Raw genomic sequence first — 15,312 nt, 5'->3', positions numbered from 1 at the left:
TATTAAAGAAAAATTGATTTTTGATTTCATATAAAAACGACTTATTGTTAGACAAAGTGAACCTTTTTTTTGAGGGTGATAATTGCATGGCATATAACTAGTCACTTTGTACCAACAAATTTATTTTTATATTTTTTCACTTAAATACTTAATAAATATGTAGGTAGCACAAAATTACCAGCATCGTATTTGTATCCTCTTTGAAAAAAATTGTCTTAATTTTTTATTAACTAAATGTAAATACCTACCTCCTTAATGCGCGCGTAAGCTACACACATGACGCATATCATCGTACATTTTCCAAATTTGATTTACTTTCGATTGAGGAAAAAAATTGTGAGATTCGAAGGACAAAATTCTTGTATTGGGTTATTTGCTGAATGCTTGCGTGACAAAGTACAAAAATGGGAGTTAAACACGGTATCGTGTATAAGATATATTGTCGTTAGAATAGAAACCTTGAATTGTTTCACAAATGTAATTTTTTTTGGATATTTTTTAACAACGATGATATCATTTAGGATAATATAAAGTATTTTAGTCGTTACTTATGATTATACAAATGTTCAGTTACTAATCGGTCAAACATCTCCAAACATAAAAAAAGTTATTGTCACACCACTGTGTAGGTAAAGCAGAAATAGTGACATATTTAAGATTTTCATTGGTTTTTATAATGTACAGGGTGTCTCAAACTCGATAATAAGGGCCTACTGTGAGTATACAAAGAATTTAAATAAAATTTGGGACACGTGGTATTAAATGGGGATTTTCAATCGAAAATATTATTTTGGGATTTGACAGAAACGACTAATGACGTCATCAATTATATTTTTTCCAGAAACATACTCATTTTTTCCTGTTAAAAAAGCTCTCTTTTTTCTAATAAACTTTTATTAGAGAAATTTTTCTGTATTACTTCCCGTTTAAAAGTTATTAGCAATATCGTCCTAAAGAGTCTCAAAAGAAATACCACCTAAAAATTGGCGGTGGAAGGTGGAAGGTTCAAGTAGTCGTTGGAAAATAATTGAATGTTCGTTGTTCAAAGTGCATAAATGTCACAAAATATTTGTCATTACTCAATACGAACGTCAAACGTATAAGTTTTGTGCTTACAAATGTTTTCTTATTCAGAAAAAGTTGATATGCTGCTAATTTACAGCGAGCCACAAAAAAATTCAAGAAGAGCTGTATTTATATCGAGAAAGGTATCCAGAGCGTCTCATTCCTGATCATAAAACCTTTACAAGATTGGAGGCGACATTGCGACGAAATGAAGATGCATGTATAAAAAACATGTATAAAAAACAGCAGCTGATAAATTCATATCTTCCTATCTTCACACTAGTAGTAGCTTGTAACTATTTAAACGAGGAGAATATAATTCAAAATACTTAAATATGTGATAAATGTGTCTGAAATAATGCAAGGTCCCCTTTATATCTACAATTTTATTAATATTAAATTACATTAAAAATATATGACTTAATGTTGTTTTAACTATGTATTTGAACAATTAACTGTTATTTTGTTGCTAGATATAAATGCATAAAATAAAAAGACAAATCCTCATTAATCATTATCGATACCTATATAATATGTAATTTGTAAATAATTAACGTACATAAACTAATTTCGTCTTTTGATTCTTTAAACTCGGCACAATATTTGTCAAAAGAAGAAAATATATTTATCTTTACAAGCTAGAGTTGATATAATATTACTATACATGCAGCTACTAATTATTGATATAGGTACGGTACTAGACAGACTTTTCGATAATGAAATTTCATGAATATTTGTTATAAAAATGTTACTACAATTTTACTTTTTATTTTAAAATAGCATTATTCTATTTACACTTTACATAATTTTACTGAAAATTGAAAGTGCATCTCTCTAGCCGTCCATCAACTAGGTATCAATTACCACTAGATTAGACTTTTGCATTAAAAATTTTTTTTTTTAATATTAAAAGACAATATAAACAATAAAGACAATATTTTGTTAGGTTTTTATCTCTAAATGAGATGGATGTGAAGAATTTTTTAAACTCAGTTTTCGATCTTAAGATAGAATAGAAAATATGAACAATGTTTACCACCTTGAGTAATTTTGTAGGTAGCATATTTCGCGGAAGTAATTCTGGAAGTGTCAAATGAGGTCATAGTAATTTATTTCTTGTAATTATTTATAAAGAACCACTTAAATATATGCTCATTCTTTATTTTTCACTGCCGATGCCATCCAACAGGCTAAAATTATTCCAATTATCTGAAAACGACTTTTTAAAAAATTGTTTCTCTGGAAACACTCTCTTACCTCTATAAAAGCTACTCCAATTCCAACACCAATGAGTACTTTAGAAGCTCTTTCAGCTTTCATTTCAAGTTCAGTAAAACATCCATAGTTGTAGAGATGGTCGTCGCCCGGTTGCGCAGCTCTGCACTGATCTGATGTGGGGTCGGGAGCATTTTCTCTTAAGGCATGGCAACAAGACATAGGCCTCTTTTTCCAGTCAGTAGGCCCATCGACTCCACAACATTCTAACTGAAAGTAATCAAATCAAGTGGATTATCTAACAACTTGAAATATTTACGTAAAATTAGACTACAAACAAAGTAATAGAGTAGATGGTGGTAAGTTGTCGATACTAAGGACAAATGCTGATTTGAAAATCATTGACTTTTTAAGAATCTTTAAACTATTTATACAAATTAAACTCGGTGTATATCTATCTAATGTCAATAGAAGGCTTCTTGCAGAAAAAAGCAATTTTTAGCAATATAAATAATAAATCTTTCGAAATGAAAATTAATTTACAATTGAGAAACTTATTTGCATTCTTCTTACCCTATTCATCACTTTCCCTCCATCTCCCCTACTGTAAAAATCATAGCAGCAAATAATAAAAATGCAACTTTTTAAGATAAGGTTTGATGAGTCGTAGATGACGAAGATGTGCTGTTAGAACACAAGTGTAATGTGTTGCAAATATACAAGGTGATTCACAAACGGTGGCCAAAAATGAAACCTCGTATTCTTTGGTGAATTTTAAGATGAGTCTTTTATGTAAAATTTTGTCTAGGACGCTTTGTTTAAAAAAATACAGGGTGTTAAACTTTAACAAATGTTTTAAATTTTTTTAAGTAAGAAAAATAATTTGAAATTAGACACATGTATTTATGTAAACATTGTACAAAATTTGAGGCCTTTTCCTACAATTTAGATCTTCCAGTGACGGAGATACAGAGTATCGGTATCAGCTAAATAAAATAGTACTCCACCGCTTTTCGGTAGCAATAATGATATTTTCGGATTCGCCTTTCAATTTTCTACAAATTACTACTGTCTTCTGTTTTCCGAAAAAGCCAGATTTTCGAATAAAACTTAAAAAATTAACTGAAAACACTTTTACTTAAATGACATGACAAACACTAATCCTTCGGTTATTTATTCGAATAAAGAAATTAATAACATTAGTCATCATTTTAATGATTTTATTTAAGTAAATGCTCAAAAATATCTCCATTTCCACGAACACAGGCGCGACATCTTTTAGTAAGGAAAATGTAATTTGTCCGAAATTTATTGTTTCTTGAATCTGATGAAAAGCATTATTTATTCTTTCTTATAACTGCTCAGGTGTATTAATTTCAAATTATTTCACTTCCTTAAAATTAAAAATATTTTTTTAAGTTTATCACCCTGTATCTTTTTAACGAAGCGTCCTAGATAAAAACTTTATACGAAAGTTTCCAAAGAATACGAGGTTTCATTTTTGGTCACCGTTTGTGAATCACTCTGTATTTTACCCCTAGTATACACTAATGCGAACATTGTTAGCTAATTGTATCCACTAGTAAACAGTTAAAGAATGTTGTTTTGGCAAATGTATTAGAGGAGTACCACAATTCATAGTTAAATAATCACACTTTTGCTATTTTTTATATTTATAATTTGTTAAAATCCCAAATACAAGCAACTGGTACAGGTTTTTAATTTATTCTAGGGAGTAAATTAAAACAAATTCCAAAGAACTCGTATTACTAACAAAAATAAAGTTGTAACGAAATTCTAACGAATTTCTAAAATTGAATTGATAATGTAATAGTGTATTACGTAATAAGTGTTGTAAAAAGCATTTTACGCACGAATTGAAAAGTTACGCACGACGCCGCGTAGCGGCGAGTGCGTAATTCTATGAGTGCGTAATTGCATTACACCACGTATTACGTACTATACTTTACCTACGACCACTACTTTAAATACTTAAAAACACACCGTTTGCGATCAATGCAAGATTCCTATTACGTCGTACTGTAAAAAAAACGCACAGCTTGGTAAAAAAATCGTACAGTTTTCCTAGCAACCGCCTAGCAACGATCAATACAAACAGTATTGTATTGGCCGTTGATAGGCAGTTGCTAGGAAAACTGTGCGATTTTTTTACCGTACGTAACAGGAATCTTACATTGATCGCAGACGGTGTGTTTTTAAGTATTTACAGTAGTGGTCGTAGGTAAAGATAATTATTGTTTATCACTTTGGCGCCTTTTCCTTGAATCGAAAATGGTAGGTTTCCGATACTCTTTCAAAACAACTATTCTACGTAAACGTATTTACTAAATTTATCGAATATTTTAGACCGAAATAAAATTAACATCTATTCCTTGAAATTACAAAACCCATAATAATATCCAGAATCCTTTGAAGTTTATCACCTAGAAATGGTACGCATATTTTATTTAACAAACAGTGTCATGAGGTTGCTAATGTTACTGGCGAACATTGTTGGTAATTTTTTATATTTCAGTTCATTGTTTATACTTATTCAGTTTGATCCAACAGTACTTTCTTTTTTATCTTCAACTTCAAGTGAGGTACGAATATTTCTGAGAATGAACGCAAAAAGGAAGATATTGTTTACGTTGTTATAAACTAATGATTTATGTAGCCTAATAACCGACCAATCCCCCATGTCTCTTTTTAATACATCACACATTATCATGTTTTAGCGACCCTTACTATTATGTTAAGCAATATGACAATTATTATAAGACGTTCAGAAACATTGAAAAATAAATAAATTATTACCTTTCTTTGCAAATTGTCCCAAGCTATTTTGTCCGATTTACTATTTTCGTAATTATCCATAGAGTTTTTCATGTTGTTCTTCAAAGCTACTCGAAATTCACTTTTGAAAGAGGCAGCCGCTATTCCAACGGCAAATTCTATGATGAAAATGATCAAGAGACATATGGCAAACTGAAACAGTAACATATGTAAATTGTTGCACCTTGTACCAAATGTCCATTTAATGCATTATTGCGTAATTCTTCCGTATCTTGGTACATAGAAAAACAAGTAGAGATGCTTAAATGCATATTTTTGCGTATTATGATAAAACGATTCTGCAGGATTACACTGATGTCAGGATGATCGAGATAGTTTGGCAAACCTAAGCATAACATGTCAATAATTAAAATATGATTGCTTAGCATCTAATAACATCTCGTGCTATCTTAATATGTACTCTTCATACATTTTTTTTCCATATTCTCAGAATAAACCCATTAGTTCTTATAACATTGTAGACCTGAAAAGCGCTTTATAAGAATACCCAAAACAATATACGGATTTTTCCATTGATGATGTGTTTTGATCCACGGTTCTCGGGTACTTGCTATGAATCGCTAGTCTTTGACGTTGCGCTCCTTAATTTTTATGGTTATTTACAAATTCCAGGTAGTTCTGAAGATTAGGTTTAAAAATTTTTATTGTTCTGAGTTTTTATTGCTCCTTTGTGGTTATAATAAATTCAAATCAGTACGAACAAAGAATGATGGCTGTTATAAGAATTTTTTTACACCGGACCTCGATCTACTTTACACAATGGTGGTATTTGTTTATATTAGGTATATATGTTATATTTTCCGTTGTTCGTGTTCCATATTAGTGAAATAATTTTTAATTTTATTTGAAACAAAGTAGTAACTATATTTATTTTGCATGTAAAAATGTAGAGAAATAATTCCTCTAACAAATTTAAATATTCCGCCGCATTAGTAGGCCCAGAGAACAGAGAGAAATCTGCAGGTCAATAGGAATAACTTTGCGGGTGAGAAGTAGGAGTAGATGTGCAAAGGCGGAATGAAAAAATAATATCCGAACAGAGATAAAAAAATATTGAATTATTTGAGTGTACATGATTTGTGTTACTTATTCTGCTCGTATTTTTATTTTGTAACACTATATTAATAAGTATGCTGAATTAAACAATAGAATCAATTTTGTACGTTGACGATAACTACGTCAATTTCTCCTTAAAAAAACCTTTAACTTTTCAAATATGCTGACATCTTAATATCCATTAGTCAGAAGAAGACGATGATAAAAAACAGTTTTTGAACTAAAGTCTACGTTTCGATATGCAACAAAGTGTTTCCTAGTTTCCCAAACTATTATCGATCGGAGTATTAACACATCGTGGCTCTTTCCGTTTAGGACCTTACCAATGACCTAAGTTTTAAACGTAAACGTAAAGTTTAATTAGGCATGTTTTCAGTAAATGTTAAACATTTTAGCGTTAACCATTTCTTCATAACTTCCTTTCTTCAACTCATATTAGAACAACATTCTTACTTTGAACAGTATTGTATGAATATCTGACTCTTCCTTCTTGTCTTTGTCCAACAGGATCCTATTTGCTCTAGCACTTGTATTTTCTCATAAGACCAGCCTGTAATTGTAATTTGCGACAAATTGTCGATGGACGCGTTTTAGAGTGGATACAATTCTTACAGTTGTATAAATTTAACAACTTATCAACGGAATCACTATGTCGAAGTCTTTGGTGTCAATTTCTTAAGTCTTCTGTTGGGGTTTCAAAACCGCCTTATCCACCATCCTAAATCCGTTCCCCTTTTGCACGCGAAACACGTGCCTAACCTTTCTAACACCCGTAATAGATAGTTGCATGAAGTGGATTTGGTTTGTTACCATCTCTCGTGTTTCACCACTTATTTTCTTGTACTCCACTTTAGATATAATGGTTTCACTAACACCGAACGGTTTACAGCTTGACAATTTGCGGAGAAATGATAGCACCCAGAAAAACATACCTAAGTCAAGATAATTTAAAGATCAAATCTAATTTTTTTTAATAAGTAACCCAGATTCGGAAAGAGCCCAAAAATTAATATTTAGATAGTTACTTAAGGCTATTCTTCAGTATGATCTTTAAAGGATATTTCAAGGACAAAATATTTTAAATTATGCACCTAAATATGTCACCAGGAGAGCCACCAATCCGATAATAACCCCTCGAACGAAGTGGGACATCCTTCTATTTGACCTTGACGAAGAAGAGAAGAGAGTCTATCTAAGAAGTATCAATCTAAACGTAAACGAACGCAAAATTTTGCACTCTTCGAATCCGGGATCAAAAATAGAGATTCCTATTTAAAAAATTAAATTTGACCTTCAAACGACCTTGAGGGTCAAGGTCATTTGAAGGACAAGGTCAGGGTCAAATCCAAAGTCGCCATCCGATGTCCCTCTATGAATCCAACAACTTTCGTAAGGGTTATTTTCGGATTGGTGGCTTCCCTCACAAGATATTTAGGTGCATGCAGTGAAGAATATATATTAAACAAATAAGAAGGCACATAATTAAAATAACACAAATATCACTAAAGAATAACGGCGAAGAAAAATCATCAGTACGCAGCACAGGACAGATACAGGGTATTCAATAAACCATAGAAATGCCAATATGCTAGTATAAGAGAGAAGATGTTGGCCAAAATTCTTCAGAGAATAGAAATGCATATAAAATCAAATAATTTCAAACTTTAAAGATTAAAACTACCCTAAATTTGAAAACAACTCATACATAAAACTCAGGACCGAGATATCAGGAGCCAGTGACTTCAAATCATATATCGGAACCTCTTGAACCAGTGGGTATACACATATACATATACAGGCTGTTACAAATTCGCTTCTCACTACAGGGATCTCGAAAACGGTAAAAGGTACGAAGTAGCTTAAATGGGGGCAAAGTTGCGTAATCAGGGGCCCATCATTATGCCTCTAAAAAATCAAGACTAACATGATTAGTTTTCGAAATATTTGAAAAAACCGAAATTTTGGACATTCGTTTTTGTTTTATTTCAGAACACTTTCTCATGGCCACTACTTGCCCTCTATCGAATAGCATAACAATTTTTGTATGTAACGTTTCGTCTCTCCAGTACCATCATCAACTTCATTTTTTTAAATACGACCCTAGAAATTTTATTACATTTTTTGCCAGCCTTCATGACCCCTAATACTGTACTGCCTCAGCCCAAACCAGTTTCAGACGTTTTGTCTCGAAAAATTCATCTTCAGTGTATTCGTTCCAAATTTATCTAAATATTTTATTTAAATTTCTTTGTTTATTGAATTATCGTACACCGTAAATGTCGTCAGACCCTGTGAAATCCATCTAGTTATTTAAACTATTACAACCACGTGTTACAATAAAACATTTATTATTATTAATAACTATTACCATCACTTGGTCATACATAACTCAATAAGTTGTTGCGTCAAAATTAAAACATTATTACAATTTTAATTTTATTATGACAAATTAATTCTTAAAATTGCATATGAACAACTAAAAAGCCAACTGAATATTATTCTTTAAAAAATTTCAGTAAATGTTCAAAAACATTTACGTTTTGGCAAAGGTTGAAAATGAAGATCAGCGTATTATCGAAATTTATTATATCTGTAACCGCAACTGTGAAAGAGCATGTCAGATATATTTATATGAATATTCTGAAAAAAATTGATCGGAACTTGTTTGAATTTTGAGCACTCGAGAAGCCTAGAAATAACTATGGACACGGGAATAAAACTCTAATAACACAGCCCCACAAAAAAAAAAGTGTTCGGACTTGTGGGTCGGACATATATATTCCCATGTATTTTTCGACGCTGAATCCGATCCCGAGCTCAGAAATGGCCCTCCACGTCTGGAATTGGCCCCAGGGGCCAAAAATGGCCTCTATAGGGCCTGAAAGATGGATTCCGGAATATGGTGAGGTCGAAGGTGCATTTTAAAGCCAAACCCGGATTTGTGGTCGAAAAGTTTATGGCCAACTGAAATTCCCCGTTTGGGACCGGGAAAATGACCCCTTAGGGGCCGGAAAATCGTGTTTCGGACGTCGCAATCGCAACAGTGGTATTTTTATGTACTTTTAAATTCTGGAACTCTGACTGTGCTTGAAAAGTTTATGGCCAACTGGAATCTCCCGTTTGGGACCGGGAAAATGACCCCTTAGGGGCCGGAAAATCGTGTTTCGTACGTCGCAATCGCAACAGTGGTATTTTTATGTACTTTTAAATTCTGGAACTCAAACTGTGCTCGAATTCCAGAATTTAAAAACCATTTAACACCACTGTTGCGATTGCGACGTCCGAAACACGATTTTCCGGCCCCTAAGGGGTCATTTTCCCGGTCCCAAACGGGGAATTTCAGTTGGCCATAAACTTTTCGACCACAAATCCGGCTTTGGCTTTAGAATGCACCTTCGACCTCGCCTCATCCCGGAATCCATCTTTCAGGCCCTATAGAGGCCATTTTTGGCCCCTGGGGCCAATTCCAGACGTGGAGGGAAATTTCTGAGCTCGGGATCGGATTCAGCGTCAAAAAATACATGGGAATACATATGTCCGACCCACAAGTCCGAACACTTTTTTTTTTGTGGGGCTGTGTAATGTTTTATTTTATTGCGTGGTGGTAACAGTTTAAATAACTAGATAGATTTCACAGGGTCTAACGATACTTACAGTGTACGATAATCCAATAAACAAAGAAATCTAAAAAAAAAATAGATAAATTTGGAATGGATACACTGAAGATGAATTTTTCGAGACAAAACGTCTGAATCTGGATCGGACTGAGACAGTACAGTACGGGGAGTCACGAAAGCTTGCAAAAAATGTAATAAAATTTCCAGGGCTGTATTTAAAAAAAAATGAAGTTGATGATGGTTCTGGTGAGGCGAAACGTTACATATAAAAATTGATTTTGCCATTCGGTAGAGGGCAAAAGTGTTCTTCTTTTTTTAATATCACCTCAAACAAGGCTGAAGTGAAGCAAAAACGGATTTCCAAAATTTCGTTTTTTTTCAAATATTTCGAAAACTAATCATGTTAGCCTTGATTTTTTAGAGGCATGATGTTGGTCCCCTGATTACGCAACTTTGCCCCCATTTAAGCTACTTCGTACCGCTTACCGTTTCCGAGATCCCTGTAGTGAGAAGCGAATTTGTAAGAGCCTGTATATGCCGATCTGAGGAGTACTGAAAACGAGAGCAGTATGTCGCACAAAATTTATCTAAACCGACGACGCGACGTGGCAACCAGACCAAAAACCATAACATACATTAAATACGCATAAAAGAAATAAGATTTAATACAACTAATTGTATTGCTACACAGCATTTAGCTTTTAGGAACCTCTAATAACCACTTCAAAAGTACTTTTTGCAGACATTTAAAAAAGTCTACATCAGCACTTAAAGAATGTGTTGGATCAAACGTAGTTTAAAATTTCCAGTTATTAAAAAAAGGAACGTTGGTTGGAATTTGTACTGAACTTAATGATAAACGCTAAAGTAAACGTTACATCTTACAATAGGAATTAAAAAAACACGAAAATAACAGTTAAAATGCACACTGATAATAACGTAACTTTGGTTCCATATGTTGTACCTACTCATTATTATTGTATCAATAATTATTGCTAGCGACCGTTGCGTGACTGCTCTAACCATCAGTCTATAAGCCTTCATGAATCTGCTTAAAAACAAAAATTCTATTATCTTTCGAATATTGATTTTCTCCATATTGTAAACATAACTGTTTGAATAATTAAGTAAAACCATAATATGATGTAACATTTGAACTTTATTATTTAATTTTCTAAGTATAAAAGTTCGTTGTTCTACTAGAAACACATTCAAACCGATGAGGTATATAATTAGCATTAATAACTTTATAAAGAAGGGTAAGAACAGCAATAAAAAATAATAAAAAAGTAGATAAATATTACCTACTTCTTTTATAAAATAGTTTGTAAGTACCTACTTAGTTATTTTAAGTTTTCCCAAGTTCATTTTTATAAACCATACATATAATCATGTACATTAACAGTGTTCAAATTTGATCCATAACACCCCCGTCAAATTTTAGTTAGTCTAAATTTATCTATAGACCCAAGTGGAATAGTTATGCCACTACGCTGCCTATGATTGTTTTAGGCATTATTATTACTGAAGTCAAAACCTTTATCTCCGCATCTCAAATTTTATTAATTTATAGTTCTCAGTAATTTTTTTATGAAGGTTAAAATTTTTAGCTGTACATTTTTATTTCCATTAAAAATTTAGTATGCCTTAAAAGTTCTTGAAAATAGTATAGTAACATTAAAAAAAGTTTTACTGATTGTTGATACGAAATATGCTAAAGAAATATTTTTTAGACTTCAATAGTCTGTATCTCGAAAAACCAGTGACTTAGAGACTAAGATCATTAATGTTTTTTAGTCTAAACAGATCCAAAGAGTCTATACACTACTGGAAAAAATTAAGAGAACAAAAAAATCACACTTTTTAGTGATATCGAGTGAGTCGAGATAAAAAAGTAGTTTGAAGTTTCAAGACTCTAGTTTAGATCTTTTGACAAAAAAAGTTTTTGAGCTCTGGTTATTAGACAATCATAGGAAATAGCGTGGCAAACAAATTTTCCATTTTTTTAAAATTATTTGTAACGGTCTAATTTTTTTTCACTTAGACTGATAAGTAGTTCAGTTTGCTTGATTATTCAGCTTTAGTTTGTTTTTTTTTGGTCTCTGCATGTCATTTTTTTGTTAAGATATCCGATTTTGATTGAAAAAGGATTCTTTTGCCTTTCATCATCGATATCTTAATAAGTAATGACCGCACAGTAAATTTAAGAGCGGTTTTGAAAACTTAAATACACACTCTTTCATGGTTTTCGAAGAAATTTTTTTCATCCTAAACATTAATTTGAAAAAAGTTCAAAAAGTGACTTTTCGTTTCTTTCGAAAATCTGCCGCTAATTAATTTTACATTAGGTATCTACTGTTTGAATTAAAAGAAAAAATTTCAAAAAATTAAAAAATGTTTTAATTTTTGAAAAAAAAAATTTTTTTTACTTTTTTGGAGAACGTTTTTGCTGAGCGTTTCAAAAAACTACCTATTTCGTTTCTTGGTACCACGCATAATGACCATTTTTCAGTAATACAGCCTATCAAATGCCACTAATATCAGACGCCACTAAACAATTTTTTTGTTCCCATAATTTAAAATTTTCAATTTTTTTTAAATATTTAAAGAACGGCGCAGATATCTTGGATCAGTTTGTTTTGGCTTCCAATACATGAGAAGACGTCCAGTTTGTTTTGGCTTCCAATACATGAGAAGACGTCCTTTCTTGTTATTTAACACTTTAATACCGATGACAAGAAATGCCTTATAAGGGCACTTTATTTGAAATTTTCTAGAGGGAATGGGTCTAAGATTTGTTCTCAAAAAGTTTAGTGAATTTGCAATATATAACATTACGTTCTTTTTCCCGAATTAACAATATTAAGGAAATAAAACGGACCGTAGACGAAATAATATTCGGATGAAAATAGCAAACAATAGATAAATCAACCGAAACTGTAAACGGAAATTGTTTAGAATTAAGAGTTATGAAATCCGTATTAGGTACATTATTAAGATTGTACGGATTTCATAACTCTTAATTCTAAACAATTTCCGTTAATAGTAATTTTTCGTGTTATCAAAAATAAATGCAGTTTATTCTTATTAATTTTAAGATGTTTTTATTTGCGGAACACTCTATACATAGAAAGTTAAAATTCCCCATAGTAACTATGTTTTAAAAACAACCGAACACAAAAATAAAATATTTTCCCTTCTTGTTCACTCTAACAGTGGACATACTATATATATTGCATATTGAACAAAAATAGAGATAAACAATTTACTTACAGCCATAAGCATATAATATGACTCCTTTATAGCTCCATAACAGCCTAATGATGCCACAAGAAAAACTATAACTCCAGCAACAATCAAAACAACAGGCGGTGCCAATATTTTACCTTCCATAAAATGATTAAATTCTCCAACATCTGATAGAACTAATGATCCAGCTATAATTAGTCCTATCCCAGAAACCTAAAAATTATTTTTTAGTTAAATACACATTTCAAAAAACAGATCAAAATCGGATGTATGTCATCAACATTTTCAATTACTAACCGCAAAAATTAAGTTAAAAATGAAAAGAACATATTTTATCAAATTTAGCCCCAACCCCTTCATTTTTGATATGAACTCTATAAGAAACCACCGAGGACTATCCCCAAAAGTTAATGGTGCGATGGGGGACTTTTTGGAGTAGTTAACCTTTGAGATGAATCGTTTTTCCTTCATTGGTCAGTTGTGTTATAATGCTCCATTACTATGGTTACGTTTCACTCGGCAATTCGAATATTATTCCAAGTCACCCTTTTCAGTTTACCACCTCCTTTTGCTAATAATAGAGATTTTATCACGGCTCCTTTATTTTATAGGTTTTCACGCAAAATTTGCATACAGCTGAATAAAGCTTTTTATTCTTGACCCATTTTCAAGAATTGATGAAAAATCGTTATAATCATACGTTATCCTTTAAACCACTACGTATAATATGACCCAACTAAAATTTAATACTACAAATACATTTTTATATAAATAGTTTTAAGTCATGTTAGCTATTTCTAAATATACGAACAACTTTCATACGTATTTAAGCTTGGAATATCACTTTTTAGAATAATTAGAAATACAGTATCCTATGAAACTGATAAATATTTTTATACAGGGTGTTTCAGAAAGACCTCCCGTAAATTCAGGGGGTGAAAGTACGACAAAAAATAAGAATTTTTTGTCTTATGAACTATATGTTTATCTCCTCTTGTTTTCGAGATATAGAGCGACAAAATAAAAATTTTGAATTAGAATTTTTACGAAAATTTCCAAACGGTGCGAAATATTTTTATGAAATTCCGGTATTCCGGGGTTTTTAAGGACTCCAAATACGCTGGTCTAATTATTTTTTGTATATTTCATAGAGGGCGCTAGTTACGCTACATTCCTATTACATTTTAGATTCTAATTATTTTAATGTCAGGTTTTTTACCATTCGGGCTCCAATTTCTAATGTACAGTTTTATTTTCTAAAAATAATGTACTCTTGTTAGAACTTCATAATGTGGACGGTTTTCGAAAAAAAGGCTTTCAATTGAACTCTTACAATATTACGGTGAAGAAAATAAGTGACTTTTCTCAAAGTAGGCTTATGTCAAAACTTATTGATGGATGTCTCATAAACAACGCATACATTCTCAGTAATATTTTAAACTCTAATTAACTTTATATCAAAATTTTAGTGATTGTTAGTGACTGTAGTTAGTAATGACTAATTACAGTCATTAAAATTTTGATATAAAGTTAATTAGTTTTTAAAATATTACTGAGAATGTATGCGTTGTTTATGAGACATCCATCAATAATTTTTTATATAAGCCTACATTGAGAAAAGTCACTTATTTTCTACACCGTAATATTGTAAGAGTTCAATTAAAAGCCTTTTTTTCTCGAAAACCGTCTACATTAGGAAGTTCAGACAAGAGTACATTATTTTTAGAAAATAAAATTGTACATTAGAAGTTAGAGCCTTAATGCTCTAAAAAACCTAACCTCAAAAAAAATTAGAACTTAAAATGTAATTCGAATGTAGCATAACTAGCGCCCTCTATAAAATATACGAAAAATAATTAGACCCGCGTATTTGGCGTCCTTAAAAACCCAGGAATACCAAATTTCATAAAAATATTTCGCACCGTTTGTAAATATTCGTAAAAATTCTATTTAAAAAAATTTATTTTGTCGCTCTATATCTCGAAAACAAGAGGAGATATACACATATAGTTCATAAGATAAAAAATTCTTATTTTACGGGAGGTCTTTCTGAAACACCCTGTATATCAGGTTAGTTATGAAAGTCAAACAAGAATTTCATTTCTATGTTAAACTAGAAACAACAAAATTATATACCTAAAAAATATGGCGGTTTGCCAAAATTTATTTTTTTTAAGTTACTTTTTTACCTGCGTCTCATTGACTGCAAAAATCAATCGAGTAGTCCATATTGATATACAGGGAATTCCAAGAA

At 31.6% G+C, this 15,312-nt stretch overlaps 1 protein-coding gene across 1 annotated transcript; it reads right to left on the bottom strand.

Moving 5' to 3' along the window:
* Window positions 1–1,529: 1,529 nt before the first annotated feature.
* LOC108912438 (CD63 antigen-like) lies at window positions 1,530–13,418 on the bottom strand. The gene is made up of 5 exons (XM_018717660.1): window positions 13,356–13,418; window positions 13,083–13,271; window positions 5,098–5,268; window positions 2,323–2,550; window positions 1,530–2,274 (listed from the first exon to the last, which is right to left on the bottom strand). The coding sequence occupies exons 1-5, from the start codon at window positions 13,416–13,418 to the stop codon at window positions 2,218–2,220; spliced, it is 708 nt and encodes a 235-aa protein (XP_018573176.1). The 3' UTR covers window positions 1,530–2,217.
* Window positions 13,419–15,312: the final 1,894 nt, after the last annotated feature.

Source organism: Anoplophora glabripennis, unplaced genomic scaffold, assembly GCF_000390285.2.
Source record: "Anoplophora glabripennis isolate ALB-LARVAE unplaced genomic scaffold, Agla_2.0 scaffold489, whole genome shotgun sequence".
In the NCBI taxonomy this organism is placed as follows: domain Eukaryota; kingdom Metazoa; phylum Arthropoda; class Insecta; order Coleoptera; family Cerambycidae; genus Anoplophora; species Anoplophora glabripennis.
Note: the sequence above shows the minus strand (reverse complement) of the source record. Positions and strands in the feature narration are given on the sequence as shown.